Source organism: Oryctolagus cuniculus, chromosome 6 (genome assembly GCF_964237555.1).
Source record: "Oryctolagus cuniculus chromosome 6, mOryCun1.1, whole genome shotgun sequence".
Lineage (NCBI taxonomy): Eukaryota > Metazoa > Chordata > Mammalia > Lagomorpha > Leporidae > Oryctolagus > Oryctolagus cuniculus.
Genome location: NC_091437.1, coordinates 21,670,939 through 21,694,417, shown reverse-complemented (window position 1 = coordinate 21,694,417; position 23,479 = coordinate 21,670,939). Strand labels below are relative to the sequence as shown.

Genomic DNA, 23,479 nt, shown 5'->3' with positions numbered 1-23,479 from the left:
CATCAGACGTGGCCCAAGTCTGCAGCCCCTTCAAAGGCAGACCTGAGACTGTCCGGCCCCCAGACCCCAAGCCAAGCCAGAGACTCCTGCGAGGCAGACATCCCGAGGGCCGAGCTCACCAGCAGGAGCTGAGGGCAAAGGCTGGCCCTGTCTTTAGGACACGTTAGTCCTGCACCACCCTTCCTTCTCGGCAACACACCTGTTCACCCAGCAAACAGTGACAAGCTCCAGTCGGGCACCAGCAACACGGCAATGCCCAGCAAGACGCAGTGCCTCCCCTTCGCACCCACAGTCATGAGCACAAGTGGACCCCAGGGAACAGCAGGTGTGCAGGTCAGCCGGTGACTCAGTCCTGCCTCCTAGGTTCCATGCCCCTGTGGCTGCGCCGCCTCAGCCCAGCGCCAGCCTTCACGGGGTTGTGGGCTGCATAGGGATGCGGCCAGCTGCTGAGCAAGAGGACTGCTGCACAGGTGCCTGCAGAGTGCAAGACTGTCCTCTGAGGGGCGCGGCCCCAGGGTCAGTCAGCTGGCCAGCTATGGCGGGCCAGGGAGTGGACACGTGCTTATGCAGGCATGCGTGCTCTCGTTTGCTGCCTGTGTCCGTGCAGTGTGTGGGTGCTCACCGAGGTGTCACTTGGTCCTGGCTTGGTGCAGGTCGTGGGCATACGTCCCACACCCAAGCAGTAAATATGTCTGTCCCCAGAGTGCTGCTTGTCACTAGGGACTGGGCCCACTGCAGTCACGGGGCAAGTGAGATGCTGGAAGAGTGACGTTCTAGGGGCAGAATCGAGCCAGTGTCAGCAGGAAGATCCCTTTACCTCCTCCTCCCGAGACAGCCGGCGGTGCTCCGAGATGGAAAGCTCTGAGCGAATGATTGCAAGCTGAGCTTGAGCCATGGCCCTGGCGGTGCCTGACCTCACCTCCCATGCTGCCCGGCGGTCCTGGTGTTTGACATTTGGTCACTGAATCATCAGCGTGATGACCACTTGCCCGTGACTTACAGCTCCTGCTCACGTGTCATGGTACCAATACCCCCAGCTCAGCTCGGCTTAGCTACTGTTTAATACTTCACTCTTGTTTAATCACCCTCTTTAATAAGGGCAGATACTTAGATGTTTAAAAGATGAAAATCACATCTTTGAGTAAAATGGTCCCTTTCCCAATAACGGCTGTGCGTCAGTACATAGAATAGTCTAATCTGGCATCTGTTTATTTCTGGAAGGAAGCTTGATTTTGCTAATACGTTTTTATGCACCAGGATTTTTTTTAAAAAAAGGAAAGCTATCCATAAAAAGACAATTACAGAGAAGCAATCAAGCATTGATAGCAACATTCAGACCCATCTCAACGAACATTCAGGAGAGGAAAGATTGCAGGTTTCGTTTTATATAGCTTCTCATAAATCAATTTTTAAAGAGATTTTCTTGCATCCAATGAGGTAAATTTTATTTCTGTAGCCAGGATTCCTATCCAGACAACAATATGCACTTGGCTCTATAATGATATGATGCTGATTGTTTTAGCCCAGAGACAGTATTTTGTTTATTGTGGAGTCAGGTTCCCCCCAGAGCCTACACCACAAGCCAGTGATGCACTGGGTGCGTACAGAAGCATCCGAGCGGCCCTCCTGTCCTCCCGGGGCAGTGCAATTACCCGTGAGTTATGTCTGCTCCCAGGGACACAGGCTTGTGCTTGGCAAGCAAGGAAGAGCCAACGGGGAGGTTAAATGACTCTCAGAGACACTGCGCGCCACCAGTGAGTCTGCAGTTCCCGGCATGAGCCTTTGCATTTCTCCTGCCGCTCTGAGCTCAGCCTTCCCTGGAGCTGTCTCCGCATGCCCCGGCCCGAGGAAGGCAGAAGAGCCAGGAGCCCCTCCCAGGGGCGCAGGTGGAGATGGAGAGCCAGGAGTCCCCCGCAGGGGCGCAGGTGGAGATGGAGAGCCAGGAGTCCCCCGCAGGAGTGCAGGTGGAGATGGAGACAGGGCGGGGACATGAGGGCCAACACTGGAGACCAGTCCTCTGCCTTTGCCACCAGTCAGCGCAGCTGGAGCAGTGTGGGTGGATGCAAAGGCAGGAGGGGGCGCGTTGGCGGGCAAAGGGCCAGAGCAGACACAGTCGCTGCAGGCAGCCCAGCCCAGTGCCCTGCTGTCCATTCAACAGGTACTTAACGGAGGGCCTGCTGCGTGACGGGCACTGTGCCAGTCCCAGTGGACACAGTAGGGATCACAGAGCACCAGAACCCCCCTCCCCTACACAAGGTCCAGTTCTCACAGGGGACACCATTGAAGAGCTCAGAAAATCCTGAGAACAGCATAGAGGGCTAGCGAGTGCTGTGGGGAGGCTGGGCCGTCAGACAGGGGGCCGGGGAGGGGGTGGGGCCTGAGGGAAGCCGGGGGAGCCGTCCTGAGCCAGGTCCCAAGCCAGGAGCTGCCCAATCTGGTGTCTGCTTTGTAAGGACAAATGACCCTGGTGAGGACTGCAGAAGGGCAGAGGTGGGGGTCTGCACCCTGGGCTCCCAGGGGCCAGGGTAAGAGAAGAACACACTCTGTGTTCTCAAGGGCAGCTCTGTGTCTCACCTAGGGGACTGGGTTTGTGTTTGTTTTAGGTTCTGGGTTTTCTGAGTGCTTCTTCCTGCAGATTAAACGAGGCATTGTCCAGTGGTGGCGTGGAGGATCGGCTCAGGATTCCCCACAGACACCGAAATCCACAGATGCTTGTGTCCCCTGTACAGAATGGCACAGTATTCGCACAGACCCGCACACTACCTCCCGTAACTGTGAATCCTCTCAGGGTGACTTACAACACCTAACGCGATGCAAATGCTGTGTAAACAGTTGCCGCACTGTGTGGCTTAGGGAATGATGACAAGCAAAGAAGTCTGCTCGTTTTCAGAACAGGTGCAGTATTTTCCACCTGCAGTTGGTTGAATCTTCAGGTGCAGAACCAGAACGCGGAAGGCTGACCGTAGGTCCGGTTCTCGGCACACGGTAACCTCTGGAGACTGTGCTGGTGCTAAGGGGGTGTCACCCACGGCTGATCCGTGCAGACTTCAGCCTTCGCGCGGCGCTGGGAGCCCAGAGCACTCCTCAGCCTGAGGAACGCTGCAGAACTGAAGGAGGGGGCTTCTGGCTGCCTGAGGCCCCCAGGAAGCACTGAGCGCCTGTCACTTCCTGCCTCAGCTCTGGTCCAGCCTGCAGCACCCTGCACAGCGCCGGCCCCTGCTGGGCCCCGGGCGCAGATGGCTGGGAGTGAAGTGCCCGGCACTCTGGGGGAGACGCTCATCAGGGCTGGCCTGAGCTCCTGGGCGTTTGCTTCCAGAGGCCAGAGGATTTTCTCCTCTTTTGTTAATAGCCAGAAAAGAACACCCGTGCCCATCATGCATCCCACAGGAGAACGTGTATTCACGTGGGTTTTCCTGCCAGGCTCCTGAAGCGCCAGCAGGCAGCCTGGGCACTGTGTCGTCCACAGTCTACAAGTGGAGAGACCACTGCCAGAGGGGCTAGGGGACGTGTGGTCCGTGGCAGAGCTCCAGCCGAAGCCAGGGTCCCTGAGCCTCCACCGCCAGGCTTCCCCCAGCTCCTCGCAGACTGCCCTGGCCAGCCAGGGAGCCTGGGCCTTGTCTGTGTGCTCAGCTCCGCACACCCTAGCCTCAGAGACGACCAGGCGCTCAGGTCAGCCCTGATGAGCGTCTCCCCCGGAGTGCCGGGCACTTCACTCCCAGCCGTCTGCGCCCGAGGCCCAGCAGGGGCCGGCGCTGTGCAGGGTGCTGCAGGCTGGACCAGAGCTGAGGCAGGAAGTGACTGGCGTGCAGTGCTTCCTGGGGGCCTCAGGCAGCCAGAAGCCCCTCCTACCTCCCTCCCCTGCCCGCTGGGCCCGTGAGGCCCCGTGTTGTGATGCTGCTGAACTCCCGGCCCGAGGCTCTCAGGCCACTGCTTGCACCACCCCGGCCACCAGCCCTCCCTGGCGCTCCCATAAGGCCCTGCCCCTGTTTTCTGTGTGCTCCATTGTCTTCAGCGTTCCCCCGTCTCTGCAACCTGCCCAAGGTCATCCTGGGGCTCAGGTGAGATCTGAATCACCAGTCAGCGAGCTGCAGCCACGGGCCAGATGCAGCTGAGCACCACTGAGTTACATTTCAGCGGATACAGCCGCCCTCCCCGAGTGACGTCTGGGGATGGCTGTTCTGCCGTAGCAGCAGCGTCGAGTGATGGACAGGACCTGGCCAACCCGCAGAGCCAAGAACGTTGACTCTCCCCTCAACAAGACTTTGGCTGGCCCCTGCTCTAAAGGCAGCCCACCCTCCAGGAATGGGGCCTCCTGGGTCAGGAAGGAGGAGAGGCTTGCGTGAGGCAAGGTCAAGAGCAGGTGCGCTGCGGGCAGAGGTCAAGCCAGGCCTCCCAGAGGAGGTGCCAGGGCAGCAAGGCTGGAAATGGACGTCGGGGGTCAGTGCTGGCCGCGTGCAGGGCGGCGGCGGTACTGCTGCCCAGGGCCACAGCCTGCAGGCCGCTCCAGGCGAGCGGGGCCAGACACAGGAAGACTTCTGTGTCTGCACAGCCTGCTCCATGGGGACTGGATCTCACTGTCGGCTTTGCCCACACAGGACTTCGGTGAGGACAACTCCCTGTACATCACCAAGGTGACCACCATCCACATGGGCAATTACACCTGCCACGCCGCCGGCCACGAGGAGCTGTTCCAGACCCACGTCCTGCAGGTGAATGGTCAGTAAATGGCGCCACGCGTGTCGTCCCCTTCATGCTGCGTCCCCTCCCCCGTCCTCTGCCCTGCAGAGCACTCAGGGTGCCTGGCTGAGCAGCCGTGGGCTCTGGAGCCGAGAGTTTGAAACTCGCTGCTCCTCCTCCAGGAGCCAGTGAGCCACACCCTGTGCCGTGGGGAGGCCGGCAGTGTTCCCCTCCCCCAGGGGCTCAGCTCAGACAGAAGCGGAGCAGGTCTGGGGCTCCGTTCTGATTGGATGAGCCCCGTGTTGCCCGCACGCCTAGCACCTGGGCAAATGGCTACAGCTGCAGCAGCTGCACCAACCCGGGCTTTCCAAGCCCTGAGCAGGCTGGTGCGGGCTGAGCAGACCTTCCGTCAGTGTTCTGTGGGAGCGTTTCTGCGTGGGGTCACTCACCCGGGCTCCCCCTGCTCTGAGGAGTGCTTCTGGACCCAGAGCCGGCACCGTGACCTCCACATCACACCACTGGCCATGGCAGCTGGCCGCTGCAGCCAGCAGAACACACAGTTCAGTCTCCCCACAGTTCCCCAGCAGGTCAGCACAGGGAAGCGAGTCTCATCCAGCCAAACCCAGCAGGGCTGAGCCGGTGTCGGGGCGTGAGGGAGTGGTGTGGAAGCCGCCAGGTCCCGCCTACAGCAGTTGCTGGGACATCGGGAGGTTCACCTTGCTTACCTCGGGGATTCGGGGTGGGAGCCACTGAAGGGACGCCGTGTGAGCTCACCTCGCCTCTGCATCTACCTGACAGGACGTTTAGGCTTCAGCATAGTCATTCCTGCCACAGCCCCATCTGACTGTTTGTTTTTTAAAACTTTATTTGAAAATCAGAATGATAAAGATCTTCCATCCATTGATTCACTCCCAGAATGCCCACAGCAGCCAGGACTAGCCTGAAGCCAGGAGCCAGGAACTGCATCCAAGTCTCCCACGTGGGTTGCAGAGACCCAAGTACTTGGGACGTCATTGGCTCCCTCTCAGGGACATGAGCAAGTAGCCAGAGCTCGAACCTGGCACTCAGACATGGGATGCGGGTGTTCAAAGCTGTAGCTTAACCCTCTGGGCCACAGCACCCGCCCCTTAGTGCTGCTCCTGCGCTGGGATTGAGGCCTGGGGGCTTCCTGGCTGCACGTGTTGGCCTCTGATGAAGTTCGTGGAGTCCCTGAGAGGCAGGCCAAGTGTCCTTCATTATAACCCTAGTGGGTGAACCGGCGGCTGGGGTTGGAGCCAGGGGCTCCCTCAGCAGGGCTGTCCGAGCTGGAGCATGGCTGCACGGGGTGATGAGAGGGGACGCCTGAGGTCCTCAGGCGAGTTGGGAACATGAGCTCGCCGACCCTGCATGGCCTTCAGGGCAGCCCCGCTCACCCTGCCCCCCTCACACTGCCCTCGCAGCCTGTTTCGGGGATCCCCCTGCCCAGAACCTCAGACCTCGCAGGTGAGCAAACCTGTAGATGCCTTGGGCTGCTGGGAGAATGCTGTGGTCTCAAATTGTTCAATACCCAGAGTGTTTAGTCCACAGTGCCGGGCTATCCCCGGACCCCAGGTTTTTGAGACTGAGCTCTTAGTATGGATGGAGCCTGTGTTGTACTCCCAGCACCCCTGGAGCGAAGCCGTCAACACGCTGTGGTGTTCTGGGCATCAGTAAAGAACAGGTGGGAGGCGGGGCGCTCAGCTGGCAGGGGGGGTTCTGTCTGAGGCTCTACAGCTGCCTCGCCCCCCACCAGCCCAGCCATTGCTCAGGCTTAGCCAGAGAGGGTACTCTTGGCCCTAGGTGTCTAAACAAAGAGCAAAACCTTGTCGCTGAAATCCCGGCAGGCCACTGGAGACCCATTTCCTGGTTGTCAAGAGATGTCTGCAGCAAGTAGGAGGGAGTGCGTTGGGACCAGCGGGTGTGACGACCAGGTTTCTGCCTCTTGGCTCTGTCGCCACGACTCTGGCTGGGCTCTCGGGTGGCTGCATCCCAGGAGCCCACGAGGGCCTGGGACTGGGCTGACTCCCAGACACTTGGGCATGGTGTCTGGATTCATCCTAAGGTGGGCTGTTGTCACCTCCTAAGGACAAGAGGACATTGCTGCTGGCCTGGGAACGCGACAGGAGGCTTTCAAAGCATGGCAGAAGTGGAATTTGCTGAGCTGGACTTGAAAGGAGTAAAGTGGGATCAGTGTGGGAAGATGTTGTAAATTGATCACAGTAATAACACTGTGTGCATCCTAGGCAGCAGCCCTGCTGTGTGGACAGGAAACCAGGCTCAGATTAAATGGTTTTCCCAGAGGCAGGGCCGGCTGTTCCACAGTAGGCTCGGTGCAGACCCCCACCCCCACCCCCACCCCCGGCAACAGCTCTGATGAAGGTTGAAGACGTGAACTCAGCCACAGAGGCCTGGGCTCACATCCTCATGAGGGGCTGGTGCTGCCTTGTCTCTAGCCATCTGAGACCTACAGGCCTGCGGAGTTAGAAAGTGCTTGGCAAACACCTACAGAAGTTGGTAGGTACAGGTGGTCAGAGTTGCTGGCCCCCCAGAGAGCTTCCAGCCCATTATACAGATGGGAACATCAAGACCTAGAAAAAAATGCCAAGAGTAAGAGTCGAGGCTGCTTCCCCTCGGAGCTGCCCGGCTCCCTGGCAGCAGGGCGAGGACCCCATATACAGGCTGCGCTGTCCTGCAGGATTTCGCTATCCGTGACTGTGTCCTGCCCTGCCGGCCAGGGGAGAATCCTTGCAGGTCACTACTTCCTCTCAAAGCCTCGGTGTAACTTGCCCAAAGCCCAGGCTGCCCAGTGAGCCACACACACTGACATGATTTATAGCTTTGTGCAAACTCCCTCATTGCTTTCATAGGAAGAAGCAAGATCTTCAGACATAAATGATGAATTCATTAAATTAAAAACACCCTTGACCTCCCCACAGCTGAGACAAGTAGCAATTCTCTCCCAAAGCACAACAATCATCTCCCGGATCTGCTTATTACCCCAGCCTGGCAATTTCTGATGGTACGACTTACTTACGGACATACTTGGGCTGCCTTTCAGCTTGGCAGTGACAGATGTTGGCCAGAGAAAACGGGCTTTTGTGTTAGGTATTCAAATGTTTTCGCTGGAAGGTTTCACACACTTAAAAGACAATGAATATATTTACCCAGGATATATTAATTTCCAATTATATTTAGTGTGCAGATGAACAGAAAATGAGAAGGGATGATCAGGGCCCACGGAAACAGCTGAGTCTCTGTCATGTTGCTGGTGGGGAGCTGTGCTGTGCACCTGTTTCACAGGACCCCATGGAGGCCCTTCCATGCCCAGAGTTCTTGTCCACCCATCCCTGTCTGGTAGAAGGCTGGCTCCAAGGCTCTGGGGCTGAGGGGAGCCACAGCTTCCACCAGCAGGGACCAGCACAGGGCCAGGTGCTCCCACAGGGCCTGGGCCTCTTTGACCCCAACTGTTGGACTCACAGCCTCGTCACCCAGCAAGGGGCCAGTCTAGTCCTGGGGCAGTGAGCCAACTACCACGCAGCTGCGAGCTAAATCAAAACTGGCTTCTGGTCTCCCCAGAGCAGTCAGCTCAGGGAAAGGTGGGCCTGCAGGCAACGCTCCATGCTGCCTCGGGTTTCATCTTCTGCGGCACAGGACAGTGAGCTGGGAGGACCCAGGGACCCCCTCGTCCTGCTCCCCCATTGCCCAGGACTCTGCAGGGCCCTTTGGGTGCTGCTGGCCTGGCTGCGCACCTTCAGTGTCGCCCGGCGAAAGGTGCTCAGGAACAGCTCTAAGATGTACTTGAGAGCCACCGTGGACAGAGAAGGAGCTCTCCATTCGGTGGTCCACTCTCCAAATGGCTGCAACAGCGCGGGCTGGGCCAGGCCAAAGCCAGGAGGCGAGAGGTGCTTCTGGTCTCCCACATGGATGCAGGGGCCCAAGTACGTGGGTCATCCTCTGCGGCTTTCTCAGGTGCCTCAGCCGGGAGCCGGATGAGTCGAGCCCTGAGATGAGAGGCCGGGAGCTCCCAGGGCTGGCCTAAATGAAAGCTGGCTGCTGAACCCCTCCGGAGTGCTGGGCAGGCGCTGGGCATCAGAGAGCCGGTGGGAGGGAGGGGCTTGAGCGCTGATGGAAACTTCCTGTGTCAGAGCAGATGCTACATAGGAGACTGAGCGCAAGCACCGAGAAAGGACGTCCGCAGGCCAGGAACTCCGGTTCAGAGCTGGAGCGATGAGACAGAACCAGCAGGGGCTGGGCAGAAGGGCCGCGAGGAGGGGTCATGGGCCATGTTGGATGCTGTGGGCCACCCGGGAGAGGAGGTCGTCGGTCAAGGTCAGCACGTGGTGGTGGCCGAGATATGGAGCAGTTCAGATGGAGCAGCGGACACAGCATCACTAGGGCGGTAGACAGAGGTGCCAGCCGCCAAGTGTGGGCAGTCCTTCCAGGTGCTTCCAAGGAGCAGAGTGGGGTACAGCTGGCCCAAGAAGAGGGGCCTCTCATTTTTAATTCTAGATAGAAGAAAAAGGTGTCTTATTGGACCAATAGGATCCATCTGCATAAAAGGGGATGTTGATGCGGGGCTGAGAGAGGTGTTGAGCCGCATCCAGGCAGCTGGGCATGAGCAGTGGGTGGAAGAATGAGCCAGGGCGTGGAGACTGGAAACCGGACAGTTTTCTGGCAAAATGGACATGAGGGTCGCACATCCCATCACGGAGTGAGGAATGAGGGGCCCCACTCAAGGCCGCGGGAAAAGCAGGGTCCTCGGAGAGCCCTGGCCTTCCAGGGGGAAGGGAGGGGCAAGGGCCACTCAGAACGGGTAAGAGACCTGGGAGGTTTTGCTGAGGATGGAACGTGAGTTCTGGAAGGCACAGTGAAGGAACCCCTAGGAGGTGGCTCGGAGGCCTTGGCGTCCTGGGGCCTGGCAGAGGACAGAGGTCGTGGGGACAGTGTTCCTCAGGATCCCCCAGTTGGCTGGGTCAAGACCAGGGGGAGATGGGGCATTAGAGACGGAGCAGGCGGAGGCCCGAGGCTTCAGTCCTGCTGGTGCAGGGATGGAGAGGAGGGGGAAGCTGTGTGGCCACCACCCCTCTGCTCCTGTGGCTTCTGCTCCAAGAGACTTGGAGGCTGTGTCAAAGCCCCTGCCAGCGGGGACTCTGGGCATTCCTGGGAGCCTGTTAGGAAGATGGGAATTCCCAGCCTCAGCCTGGCCTGTGACCTCAGACGCTGTGGGGGCCGGCCCCTGCCCTACCAAGCCCTGCAGGGGACTCAGAGGCCCGCTTGGCCAGGAGTCTGCTGTCTCCCTTCAAAGGTCACAGCTAGTATGCCCCTGGGGAGGAGACTTCTCGCAAGCCATTCTTTGAGTCCCTGGCTCCTGGGACAAAGCCCCCCAACAGCAAAAGGGCCAGCACCACAGGCATCAGGAATGTCAGTCCTTGCTGTGGGCAGAGGAAGGAGTGGAGCCTGCTCTCTGTTCTCAAGAGTTTCCTGGGTCCCTGTCCCCAGAACCCCCTCGGGAAGTGGCCGTCAGTCCCGAGGTTGAATTGACAGAGCTTTGCAACACTGATCACGCTGGCTGGTGCGGCACCTGGTGGGCACTCCTAAGCCTGCCCCCTCCCTGCTTTGCCGAGTTCGGCATTGCAGCACTTTGTAATGTCTACTGTAATGGCAGTCAGCTTCTCGGTTTTCAACACTGCCTTGATGGCACGTTGTTTTCTTCTGGATAAATTGAGAATTGTTTCGTTGAGCCCTGACCAACTGACGTTAATTAGACTAAATATATTTGGTTCAAATTGGAGTATGTTGGTTCTTATCCATGGTAGATCTCATCAGAGAAGGTCTCCTTCCAGCTGCTCCTGTCTTTAGTTAAGTTGCTAGTGAGGCTCTGCAGTTTTGTTCGCTTGGGCCCACTCTGCTTTCGTGTGGCCATTGCTGGGATGGTAGCACGCAGCGACGGTGTGCTCTGGGCCTGCCCCGTGGGCTGTGCTCTCATTAATCCTTACCACGTCGGGTTTGCTACCTAGAGAACACCCACAGCAAACAGCCTTCTCCATCTCGCTCATCTTTGCGTTTCTCATTAGTTGCCCCCCGTTGATGAAGTCTAGCAGAACCTGGCCGCCTCTCTTCCTTTTTCTTTTTCCTTTGTTCCTTACCTGCTGTTTGTCCGCTCTGAGAAGCATGCTGCCACTTCTTCTTTCCGTAGAGAGAGTCTTCATGGCAGGGAGAAAATATCATTCCACTCCTGCTTTATGGAAGCTTTTGCCCCAAGAAATGGATTTTGGATTTTTTTTCAAAGGCCCTTTCCGTGTCTAGCAGGAGGATTAAGTGGTTTTTCTCTTTGCCTGTAACTTTGCCTATAACTAATTATAGACTTCCTAATAGCTAGCCATTGAGACGTAGTACACTTGGTCACAGTGGATTCGCTTTGTTAATACTGCACTGAGGGGCCGGCGCCGTGGCTCAGTAGGCGCCGGCACCTGGGTTCTAGTCCCAGTCGGGGCGCCGGATTCTGTTCCCGGTTGCCCCTCTTCCAGGCCAGCTCTCTGCTGTGGCCAGGGAGTGCAGTGGAGGATGGCCCAAGTGCTTGGGCCCTGTACCCCATGGGAGACCAGGAGAAGCACCTGGCTCCTGCCTTCGGATCAGTGCGGTGCGCCTGCCTCAGCTCTCGGGGCTTTGGTGTCCTGCTTACACCAGCTTGGTCATGAAATCTGGAACACCTCTGTGCTCCACTCCAGCACAGCACACGCGCACACACACATACACACACACACACACCCTTCAGCGTGCAGAGAAGCTCTCCAATAAAACTAACCAGACAGACTGGCTTTGGGGTTGGCAGCACTTTACATTGTTAAAATAATCTCTTCTCAAGTTGGTGTTGATACTTTAAAGTTTGTTTTTAAATGATCTGGTCGTTGAGATTTGTGCATTACTCATTACTGAATGACTATAGTATTTCTTTTTTTAATTTTATCTGTTAATTCTTTTTTTCCATTGATCAAATCTTCCAAAAGCCTAGGTGTTTTATTCAAGGTTTTTAAAGTCTGCTGTTAGATTCACTTATCAGTTACACTGCTATTTGCCTTTCTAATTAATTCCTCTTTTTTAAAAGTGTGAAAGGCGGAGAAAGCAAGCTTCCATCCACTGGTTCACAACAGCTGGGACAGGGCCGGGATGAAGCCAGGAACCTGGAACCTCATCCGGGTCTCCCGCATGGGTGGCAGGGATCCCAAGTACTTGAGCCATCTTCTGCTGCTTTCCCAGATGCAATAGCAGGGAGCTGTTTGGAAGCAGTGTGGCCGGGAGTCAAGCCAACAGTCCAGCATGGGATGCAGGAGGCAGCCTAGCCCACTGTGCAGTCATGCCCGTCTCATGCAAGAGTTTCTGCCCCTATCTATCTGCCCACCCCCACCCCCACCTTACTTGAGGTTACTTTGCGCTTGTTAGACAGGCGCATGAAAATCAGAGTGGTGGGCAGGAGAGCAGGGGCTCAGGCTGGCCGGCGCCTGGCCTCCCGTTGCTGCGTCGCCTTCCCGGCCCTGTCCTGGCCCCCAGGACACTCCCACTTCTGCTGACACTCGTTCAGCATGAACCCCATTCTTGCCTCTGCCAGATGCTGGGTGTGAGGAAGCTGCTTTCCTCTTTGAACTAAGGGGATCGGAGAAGGGAGACACACGGTATGTTCTAAGCCATCTTCCAGAAAAGCGTCCGCCAGGCCCTTCTTCCTCCCACACCCCCAGCCAGGACCCTGCCCGAGAGCCTGGAACACAGAGAAACTGGGGGACGACTCTGGCGTGCGCTGTGCCTGGGTCCCTGTGCAGGTGCCGTAGGAAACCCGGAGCTCGTGATCCTGGGACAGCTCCGGCCGTGAGGGTGCAGTGGTTTCTTTGCCTTTTTTCATTTGGCTTTCACGTCTGCTCCTGGCTTTGCCCCAGAAGTCAGCCAAGGGAAGACTGAAGCTCGGAATGCGCTGAGGAGATTGTTAGCGTGCGCTGAAGAATTTTGGTGGAAATTGGAGAGTCCACTTCTGCCCTCGGTCTATCCACGCACAGGTCACTGGCGTTTGGCCTTGCTCTGGCCCTGGGCTCCTCTACCTAAATGTCAGTTCGTTCTGTGCGCTGATCCCAAGGATGATCTGTGCTTCCCTAAGGTCCTGGGACTCTTAATTGGACAACAGAGGTTTTAAGATAACCCTGGGAAAATGCACAAGGGTGCCCTAGCTGTTCATGGAAAATACACACTCTTCATCACGTTTTTCCATGAACTTCTTGAAGCACCCTTGGAAATGTGCACTTCCTGAAGAATCCATTTCCCCTCTTTCCAAAGGGGGTGTGATGCTTTTGTTTAATACCCAGGTGTGTAAGCTGCCACCGATCCTCTTCTAGGAAGTCCGTGGATATGGCGCGTGGATGAGTAAAAGCCCGCTGAGAATGACCCAAGCACGCACAATCACACACACACACACACACACACCCCACCCCCCGGGGCGCAGAGCCAGGGCCAGGAGGGAGGAGCTGCGGTGAAGGGCCAGTGCGCTGTGCAGGGGACAGAGCCTTCCTCGCTTGGACTCACCTGGCAGATGGGCCAGGTCGCTCAGACCCTCCGACCCTGGTTGGACTGCCAGCACCCCTGGCTGAGTCCGCCCACCCGTTAGGGGTTGGAAATGCGGAGGCTTCCAGAGGGGGCGCCGGTGGGTGCTCGGGGCACTTACTCTGTGAAGCTTCCTCTACAAGAAGTTAGGGCCTGCCCGGTGGTTTTCTGTGAGAGGGATCACACAGCTGACCCTGATCTGTTCAGAAACACTTCTGCGGCCGCTGCTCTGTACACGCAGCATCAGAACAGCCACACGCCTGAGAGCTCCCGGACAAAGCCGTGACTCGCATGGCACAGAGCCTGGTGTGCTTACTGCCCGCGAGGCGGCTCACAGCCCGCGCGTTAGCGCTTGCACCGTGGGAGAGGCTAGAGGATCGCTGTGAACCAGCCAGCGGTTCACATCCCCAGGGCCGCCTCCCGGCCCCGCCCTTCAGGAGCAGGGGCTCTGGGTGGGGCCCGAAGCCAGTGGGGGCCTTCTCTTAGCACGCTCCTTCTCACCCGCAGTGCCGCCGGTCATCCGCGTCTATCCCGAGACCCAAGCCCAGGAGCCCGGGGTGGCCGCCAGCCTGCGATGCCACGCAGAGGGCATCCCCATGCCCAGAATCACTTGGCTGAAAAACGGCATGGATGTCTCGGCCCAGCTGTCCAAGCAGCTCTCGCTTTTAGGTAAGAACCGGCCTTGCTTCCCGGGGGCAGTTCCCCTCCGGTTCCCACCGGCCCCTCCCCCAGGAATGGAAACAAGAATGCTGCTTCAGCCTAAGTCAGGTGTATCCTCAGGTCAGATACACCGCAGGTCTTCCCGTTCGCTCCGAGATCTGGGCTTCCCGAGGGCGCTGGTCTGCCCGTTCCCACCCCCTCCCCGCCCAGCGCGTTTCAGGGGAGCACAGTTTCAGGAGTGTGTCTTATGTCTCCCACGCTTAGTGGTCCCATGAAGGGAATGGGGAGGAGGTAGAGGGTGGTTTCCAACCAGGCAGGACCCCCTGAGCCCTGTGCTTCCTGCAGCCAATGGGAGCGAACTCCACATTGGCAGCGTTCGGTATGAGGACACGGGGGCGTACACCTGCATTGCCAAGAACGAGGTGGGTGTGGACGAAGACATCTCCTCGCTCTTCATCGAAGACTCGGCCAGGAAGACCCGTGAGTCCACTCTTGCCTTAGGTTCCCCCTCCCCCTGCCCCACCGCTGGGGCTGTTGGGAGGCCAGGGAGGGCACTGGGTAATGAGGGTCTGGTAGACCCTGTGTGCTCCGGGCATACAGATGGGCGCAGAGGGCACCCAGCGGTCAGGAAACCATCCCCAGAACCTGGACAGTTCTGGAAATCCCTGGACAGCAGACAGAACTGAGGTCCAGAAGGAAACTCAGGTACCCCAGCCCTGCTCCTGCTTCCTGCTTAACCACCCAAGGGCACTTGAGACAGCCTGTGAGAAATGGAATGGAAAAATGTTTCTCTTGGTGCCCAAAACTCTGAAATGCATGCACAGTTTTTCTTCACACATTTTCTGTGAACTTCATACAGCGTTTGATATTCTGCAAGGTTTCAGACCTCTACTGGGGCCCAGGAACATATCCCCTGCGGATCAGGGGGTCCTGCGCATGCACACCACCGGGAGAGTGGTCACCTGATCCCAAGCAGTAGCTCACCAAGCATGCTCTCCCTGAGAGCTGCTACTCCCCAGGTGGGCAGGCCAGTGTGGCTTCGTGGCCACAGGGGTTGGTCTCCGTCTCCTTCCCTTGGTCATAGACTCCAGCTGAAATTGTGTCATCAAAGGAGATAATCAGAAGCGTTTATTTCACTTGGCCCTCCCTGGAGAATCCCAGTCAAAAACCCATTCTGGCTGTGTTCCAGGAAATCTGGGCGAGACCTCGCTCCCTCCCCCGTCACCCACAGTGTGTGGCGAACGCCATGAGCTTCTGTAACGTGGGGACCTAGTGGCACAGATTGACTTAGGACCTGAGGGGTCCCGAGACCAAGCAGCATTTGTGCGTGCCCGGGGTCCCCAGAGCCTGTGGCTGGGCAGTGAGTGGTGCCCGCTCTGTAAGCGATGAACTGGGTCCTCGTGTGCTCACGACGGATCACTGCATGATCTGACATTGCTTTCCTCTTCTCTCCTCCTCCAATCTCCCTCCTGCTCCCTTAATTCCCTGCTGCCGTGGACGGCCGCCGCAGTGGCCAACATTCTGTGGCGAGAGGAAGGTAGAGGACCGAATTGCTCTGTGTTTTGTGCCTGTGTTCATGTGCTGGGGCTCCCTGGTGGGCTGTCTCTGGGTGAGCTGCTGTCCACTTCTGCAGGCACCAGACCACCCTCACCAGCAGGGCCCAGGCTCCAAATCAGGTGGGAGGTCAGAATCACGCGCATGGACTCAGAGGTACAGCCTGTCCAGAGCGGGCGTAATGGCGGCCGAGATACGTCCAGTTTCCATCAGAAGCCGCTCAGAGCACGTGCGGGTGTGCCCGGTCACATCTGGATCTCATGCTTTTTCTGAGAAGTTGATGTTGGCATTGGGTTTAGTGTTTGGCTTAATGTAGATCTCCGCTAGATAGTAGCTGTACCGTAAGTGAGCGCTGGTCAAGGAAATGTTGATGATTTCTATCAGTGTGTATTTTTCAGTGCATATAGATCTTTCAAAAATTTATCCAACAAACCTTAAGATACTAGGTTGAGTCATATGAAACTGTCATTGTACCTCAGAAGTGGTCTAGCCTTGACAGTTCTACATGGTTCAAAAATAGCGTGCATGCGAGGTACGGAGGGAGTGAGCCACTCGCTGCTGGGTGGCACAGGGTCCTCATCCTGCACCTGTCCCTCTGGTCCCAGGCCAGGTCACTTCAGGATTCCTTAGGCTCCCACGCAGTGGGCAAAACTCGGGTATGGGAAGCAGTGGAAGGCACCGTGTGTTAGCATCAAGCACAGCCTCCCTCTCTTGGGAAACAAGGCTGTTTCCTGTGTGGGAGCCCCGCTGTGTGGTGTGACCTGCAGCTGTGGGGTCCCGCTCACCCACACAAGACCCTGGCACAGCTGCACCAGATTGGCCAGGGCGGCTGCCAGCAGGTTCCATCCCATGAGGGGCAGCTCCGTGCTTGCAGCCTTCACACCAGAAACTCGAGACCTAGTGACAGGGACCACAGGAGCCCAAAGGAAGGGGCCCGTGGGCCTCAGGACACACTGGCACCTCACTGGGAGAAAGGAGACCAGAGCACCAAGCCGCAACAGTTTCTGACTGTGTGTTGAGCCTCACGGGGCAGGGTCCACTGCGTGCAGGGCCCCGTGCGCAGCCTGAGAGTCGCCTGCTGCTACAAACCCCGTGTGGACTCTGTTAGGCCTTCAATCTTTTGTTAAGATTTAATTTGGAGGCAAGTTTACAGAGAAAGGAGAGACAGAGAGAGGGGGGTCTTCCATCTGCTGGTTGACTCCCCAGGTGACTGCAACAGCTGCAGGTGGGCTGATATGAGCCAGGAGCTTTCTCCGGGCCTCCCACGTGGGTACAAGGCCCAAACACTTGGGCCATCAGCAGGGAGCTGGATTGGAAGAGGAGCAGCTGGGACACAAACTGGTGCCCATACAGGATGCCGGTGTCACAGGCTGAGGCTTAGCCTACTCTGCCACAGCACCAGCCCCAGAGCTTTCAATCTTAGGTTGGTTCTTCCTGCTCATGCTTTCCTGAGAAGCCCCTTAAAGGGGCCGTTCCGGGGGCCTGTGGCAGGGAGGTGAGCAGAAGCAGGTGCCAAGCAGGTGAAAGCAAGAGCAGGTGAGAGCACTTGTAGGCAGCCAGCGTCTGCCTGGCACCCCAGGGTTCCCCAGGGCGTGCATGTGGGCTCTCCCCTGGCATCAGCAGCTTCCGAGGAGCTGCTACCAGTACCAAGAGCTCTGCGGCCCAGAGCTGCTTTGAGCAAGACGCTGCAGCCCGCTAGGTCGGATCACGGGCGCCTCCCACAGTAGCCTTCCTCTCACCAAGGGCCGCCGGCTCAGAAAACCCCCTACGGGCTGGCGCCATGGCTCACTAGGCTAATCCTCCGCCTGCGGCGCCAGCACACTGGGTTCTAGTCCCGGTCGGGGCGCTGTATTCTGTCCCGGTTGCCCCTCTTCCAGGCCAGCTCTCTGCTGTGGCCCGGGAGTGCAGTGGAGGATGGCCCAAGTGCTTGGGCCCTGCACCCCATGGGAGACCGGGAGAAGCACCTGGCTCCTGCCATCGGATCAGCACGGTGCACCGGCCACAGCGGCCATTGGAGGGTGAACCAATGGCAAAAGGAAGACCTTTCTCTCTGTCTCTCTCACTGTCCACTCTGCCTGTCAAAAAAAATAAAACAAGAAAAGAAAACCCCCTGCAGAGCACTGCAAGGAAGCAACCTCCCAGCTCACTGTTTTCTGGCTCCTCACAGAGGCGTGTGCATAGTCAGCTGCCCCAGAACACAGGGCTTGTCCCTGTGCAGGACAGAGTTTGCTGTGCACAGTCAACCTCTGCATGTGACTCAGCCACCCACAGATGGAAACAGCTGAGGAGAAAGGGGTACATGGACAGGCTTTACTGTGGGGAGCAGCTCGGACTAGACTGAGTTACTGGAATTAAGACTTATTCTATGCATCTGCTCTCCCACTGTGGGGAGCAAACCGGACTAGACTGAGTTACTGGAATTAAGACTTATTCTATGCATCTGCTCTCCCACAATATGGCGCTGGGAGAGAAGTAAACAGCTTCCGCACAGCTGCCTCTCACCAACTTGACAAGCTGCAGGACTTGCTACTGATTGGAGGAGAGCAGCGTACTCGGCGTGTGGGCAGCCGAGTTGGGATTGGCGGAGGACTATAAAGGAGGAGAGAGACGGCATGCACCAGGAACATCTATGGGGAACATCTAGCTGAAGGAACACCTGTGCAGCCCCCGAGAGAACCGGCCGGCGGTGTGCCGCTCCCCTGCGGAAGTGGGGAATGCGGCCAGGGGGAACTGCCCTTCCACGGAGGTGGAAGGGATAGTAGCCAACCCGGGAAGAACCAGCAGCAAACCCGGGGAGGGCCGAGCAGACGAAAGAACAGCGCAGGGTCCTGTGTCGTTCCTCCACGAAGAGGGGGAGCGACATAATGGTGCCGTGACTCGGATATGAAGCCTAGGCAGGGTTTAGTGTCGTTCCTCCACGAAGACGGGGAGCGACATAATGGTGCCGTGACTCGGATAGGAAACGTGACTCGGATAGGAAACCTAGCTCGGATAGGAAACCTAGGACGGATATGAAACTTAGGAGGGAAGAAACGGGAAGAACTGGGAAAATTACCGGAGAGAGAGACTAGCAAACAGCCTAGGGAAAAGCCGGACGAAAAAGGAGCCGGAAGAAGCTATTGAAAGCCTAGGCATAGACTTGGATACGGACTGTGGGAAAGAAGTTAGGATTTGAAAGTGAAATTGAAAGCTTTCATAGACTCGGATGCGGACTATGGCGGGGAAGCTAGGAGACTGAAAGCGAAAGTGAAACCTGGAGGAGGCTTGGACTCGGATACGGACTGTGGGGAGAAGCCAGGAGAAATGAGAGGAATATTGTTGGAAGAAAACTTAGAGAAACATACCGGGTAGAGAAAAATGTTAGGGAGGATGAAGCCGCGAGTGCAGGCCAAGCCATCTTGGAATTCTTCAAGTCACCCCGGGGAGCAAGAGGCGAAGATCTGGAACCAGAGGCAGAGACGTGGGCCGCCAGGATTCGCCAGGTTAGTCCGGGGAACTTGGACTGAATGCCGGTGGTGGCGGAAACATTCGCGGAAGCCGCCGCGTGCAGAGAGAGCACGGGGCGTTGGCGCGAGGCCGTGGTGCGGGCGCGAAGTGCATGGAGACCGCGGAGCGTGCGCGCAGAGCCGGGAACCTGCCGGCGGGGCGAGGCGCCGGGAAGCCGCGCAGAGCCGGGAACCCGCCGGCGGGGCGAGGCGCCGGGAAGCCGCGCAGAGCCGGGAACCCGCCGGCGGGGCGAGGCGCCGGGAAGCCGCGCAGAGCCGTGAAGCTGCCCCGGGGCGAGGTGCCGAGAAGCAGCCTCGGGGCGAGCGCCGCCGGGAAGCCGCAGGGATAAGAGAAACAGAAGTTTAGAAGTAAGATGAGAGAAATAGGAATGTTGGAAGATAGAAGTAAAATGGGAGAAATAGAAATGCCCGGAGATAGAGAAATAGAGAAAAATAAGGCCTCCCCTCAACATGCCAATGAGAAGGCTTGGATTCGGTCTGCCCGATTAGTGAGGCGATGAGCACCTGGGCGGCTAGCAGCTTATGCGCCGCAGGTCACCGAAGACAGGCACGAATTAACATCAGTAAGGCTTCCCCACAATACAACAATGAGAAAGCTTGGATTCGGTCTGCCTAATTAAGGCGGTAAGCACCAAGCAAGCAGCTCGACCAGAGTATGAGCTGCAGGTCACCGAAGATAGGCACGAACCAACACTAATAAGTCTCCCCCACAAAAAGGCAATGAGAAGGCTTGGATTCGGTTTGCCTGATAGAGCTTGTAAGCCCCTGCAGGCTCGACCAGAGCATGCGCTGCAGGGCACCGAACACAGGCACGCATCAGCGCCTAAAAACCTCCTCACAACATGGCGAAGAGAGGACCCGGATTCGGTTTGCCTGATTGATAGGACTTGTAAGAGCCTGTGGCAACTCTAGCAAGTAGAGCAGAGTGTGTGCCGCGGGACACCGAAGACAGGCGCGTATCAACGCCAAAAAATAAAAAGAAAGGGGGATCTGTGGGGAGCAGCTCGGACTAGACTGAGTTACTGGAATTAAGACTTATTCTATGCATCTGCTCTCCCACTGTGGGGAGCAAACCGGACTAGACTGAGTTACTGGAATTAAGACTTATTCTATGCATCTGCTCTCCCACAATATGGCGCTGGGAGAGAAGTAAACAGCTTCCGCACAGCTGCCTCTCACCAACTTGACAAGCTGCAGGACTTGCTACTGATTGGAGGAGAGCAGCGTACTCGGCGTGTGGGCAGCCGAGTTGGGATTGGCGGAGGACTATAAAGGAGGAGAGAGACGGCATGCACCAGGAACATCTATGGGGAACATCTAGCTGAAGGAACACCTGTGCAGCCCCCGAGAGAACCGGCCGGCGGTGTGCCGCTCCCCTGCGGAAGTGGGGAATGCGGCCAGGGGGAACTGCCCTTCCACGGAGGTGGAAGGGATAGTAGCCAACCCGGGAAGAACCAGCAGCAAACCCGGGGAGGGCCGAGCAGACGAAAGAACAGCGCAGGGTCCTGTGTCGTTCCTCCACGAAGAGGGGGAGCGACACTTTACCACCTGTCATTTGCCGTAACCAATACAGCATAGCAACTGTTGACACTCGTGCATTGCATTAGGTGTCATTAGCAACCCAGAGATGATTTAGTTAGAGGAAAATGTGTGTGCCATGCAAGCCTTGTGCCACTCATTCTAGGGCCTTGAGAATCTGCAGATTTGGGTATGCATAGGCTTTCTACTACTGTAAGAAAGGGCTTGAGAAAATCCGTAGGAAATGGAATTAAAAGGTCAGTTTGTTTTGGTGCAAAGACTTGGAAATCCAGTGCATAAGAAGGGTTTTCCAAAAGGTCGTGAGACAAATGTATTGTGAAAAAAACTATGCATGGATCTCAAAACTGGGGGCATCAGAATAAACCTATTGTAATTCCACTTCCCTGGAACTCTTTCAAGTACCCTCCTAAGCAAGCTTCTTGGGTTTTATAGACATCTTGATGTTGTAGCTTTAAAGAAACAAACAGAGGGAGAGGAAGGGAGAACTTGGACCTGATTCATCTTCGTGTCACTGTCCCCTCTTCATGGAGAGACAGCAGGTGGCGGCCAGAGGCAGGGCTCAGGGTCCAACCCCAGCTCTGGCACAAAGGCAGGTAGCCTGAGCCAGGCCCCAGTCAATTTAGATGAAGGCTGCATTTGGTCTACAAGGCCCCCTTTCCCTAGACAGCCGCAGCCACAGAAATGGATGGGGCAGAAGTGGGCACAAGTGGCTGGAGGGAGGTGCCGACAGGCCAGGGCCAAGCTGGCCTATTCCTAGGAGTGGCCTCGTGTGGTCAGAAGTCAGAGCCTCGGCTGTTGGGGCGCGGTCTGGTCCGTGTGACCTGATGTGCAGATGTTCCTCTCAGAACGGCACCAAAGGACTGTGGGAACTAAGGGAGAGACCAGCCCTGGAGGCCTTGGGGCTGCTGTGTGTGAGTGCCTGGGACTGCAGGGCGGAGCTATGCTTGATGAATTTTGAGGCACCTGCTCCCCGTGCCCTTGAACGCCATCAGGCCTCCTGCTGCCCTACCTGGCCCCGCCAAGGCCAGGTGATGCACTGGGTCCCTGCAGCACAGGTTTCCACGTCGCTGGTTCCGTGCATGTTCTGTGTTGTACGTGACCTTGTCTACAGCGAGGCCCCTGGGAGGGGTGTGACCACGCTGTGTTCCCTCCAGGCCTCAGCGTGGGAAACATGTTCTACGTCTTCTCCGATGACGGCATCGTGGTGGTCCACCCTGTGGACTGCGAGGTCCAGCGGCACCTCAAACCCACCGAGAAGATCTTCATGGACTTGGTAAGTTTCTGTGGCCTGGGCAGCCTCAACATCACACACAGACAGGATCCTGAAAGGGAGTCCTCAACCCTGTGTGCCACGGGATCGCTTAATTCCGCTTGCTCTTTGGGGTCTCGTATTTTTCACAGCGAAGAGAGGGATGGAGGCTGAGAACTTAACCCTCCCCTCCTTCACTCAGCAGCCACTCACGTGTGCTGAGCCCTCAGACGGGCCAGGGTGTGGAGGTGGGTTCCCACGCAAAGGCAGAAGGTCCCATTGCAGGCAGAGTGGGAGACCCAGCATTCCTACCTCCAGGCCCAGGCCTCTCTTCCCACTTGGCCCCGCGGGATACTCTGAGCTTGGGACTGTGGCACTGAACCCCAGAGGTCATCTGACCCTCCACGTGGCTCCCCCTTGGGGGTGCACACCACGTGTCCTCGGGGACCGTGAGGGGCAGGGCCCAGCGCATCCCACCACGGGCGTGTTGCAGGCTGCCGTGCATCCCCGGCTGTCGCTCTTCTTCCCTGTGTGGATTAGGCGCCTTCATGGGAATGAATGAATGATTAGAAGTGTTGCTTCTTAGGAGTTTTCCTTCCATGTAGGCGCCCTGACACCAGTTACAAACAGTGGTCCCAGATAATTTCTTGCTGTTAAATAATTGCACTGTCACCTGGGCACTAATCTACCATCTATTTGCAATAACCTAACCAATAGCTTGGCAAAGAGCTCTCAGATGGTAACGAGTATGCAGTTTTCCTGGGTAAGAGGCTAAATGGGACACAGTGAAACAGGGCCTGAAGGTGTCTCAGCACAACTCCACGGTGTGAGCCCCAGGATCAGGCAGACCCCGAATCAGAGCCCGCCTCCCTCACGCAGGAGGATAAGTGACGTTGGAAAAGTGAGCTAACCCTCTGAGCCTCAGCTTCTCCTGTTCCACAGCAGGACTAGCTGGGGAAGAGGGGTGGGGCCCGTTTGCAAACGTCTAGGCCGTGGACGTAGAGGTTTAGGAGAGGGGTCCAGGATCCCTTCCTGACGACTCCATGTGGAGAAGCCGCAGTCACAGTTGGCACTCATGCTTTGGACGTGGCCAACCCGAGGGTGCTGGGGACCAGGAGTCGGGGACAGCTGGGTGTGGTGGCTGTGAGAGAGCAGGGGCGGAGCTGGAGGAGGTCTGAGCTGCAGACCCAGGCCTGGGGTCCAGCAGACTGTGAGTGCTGGGGACCACCCACAGGTGGGAGGAAGGGGTTCTGGAGATTCACGGCAGTCTCTGTCCCCCACAGGAAGAAATCTGCCCCCAAGTGGCAGGAGAGGGCACGGCACCGTGCCAGTGGGCGTCAGCAGTGAACGTCCGGAACCGCTACATCTACGCGGCACAGCCAGCACTGGGCAGAGTCCTCGTGCTGGACGTCCACGCCCAGAAAGTTCTGCAGGTACCCCCGGGCCCCGCCCCCACGCCCCACTTGAGCTGGTGGTCAGGGAAGAGGGAGAGGCGCTGGCTGACTGCTCCCACACGGCTCTGTACCAGTGCAGACCCTAGAGCTGCGAGGCTGGTCGGGGACGCAGCCCCCAAGTCTGTCTTCAGGGGCTGCAGGTAGGATGAGGAGCCACTGGGAAGGCGACAGGGGCTCTGCAGGTCTGTAGTTGACCCTCACTCCAGAGGCCAGAGTCGGAGCTCGTGGTGCCAGGCAGG

The 23,479-nt window shown here is 57.5% G+C and overlaps 1 protein-coding gene across 4 annotated transcripts in view; it reads left to right on the top strand.

The window, feature by feature from the left end:
• Nucleotides 1–23,479, top strand: part of FSTL4 (follistatin like 4) — a 385,653-nt gene that overhangs the window by 345,412 nt on the left and 16,762 nt on the right. For 3 of the 4 annotated variants that reach the window (XM_051844202.2, XM_051844201.2, XM_051844205.2), the window contains 6 exons: nt 4,596–4,716; nt 13,786–13,947; nt 14,284–14,418; nt 15,449–15,475; nt 21,692–21,810; nt 23,070–23,219. In XM_051844202.2, the coding sequence (XP_051700162.2) occupies nt 4,596–4,716; nt 13,786–13,947; nt 14,284–14,418; nt 15,449–15,475; nt 21,692–21,810; nt 23,070–23,219 (714 nt within the window). The remainder of the gene's footprint in view (nt 1–4,595; nt 4,717–13,785; nt 13,948–14,283; nt 14,419–15,448; nt 15,476–21,691; nt 21,811–23,069; nt 23,220–23,479) is intronic. The other variant, XM_051844203.2, reaches the window with a different exon arrangement.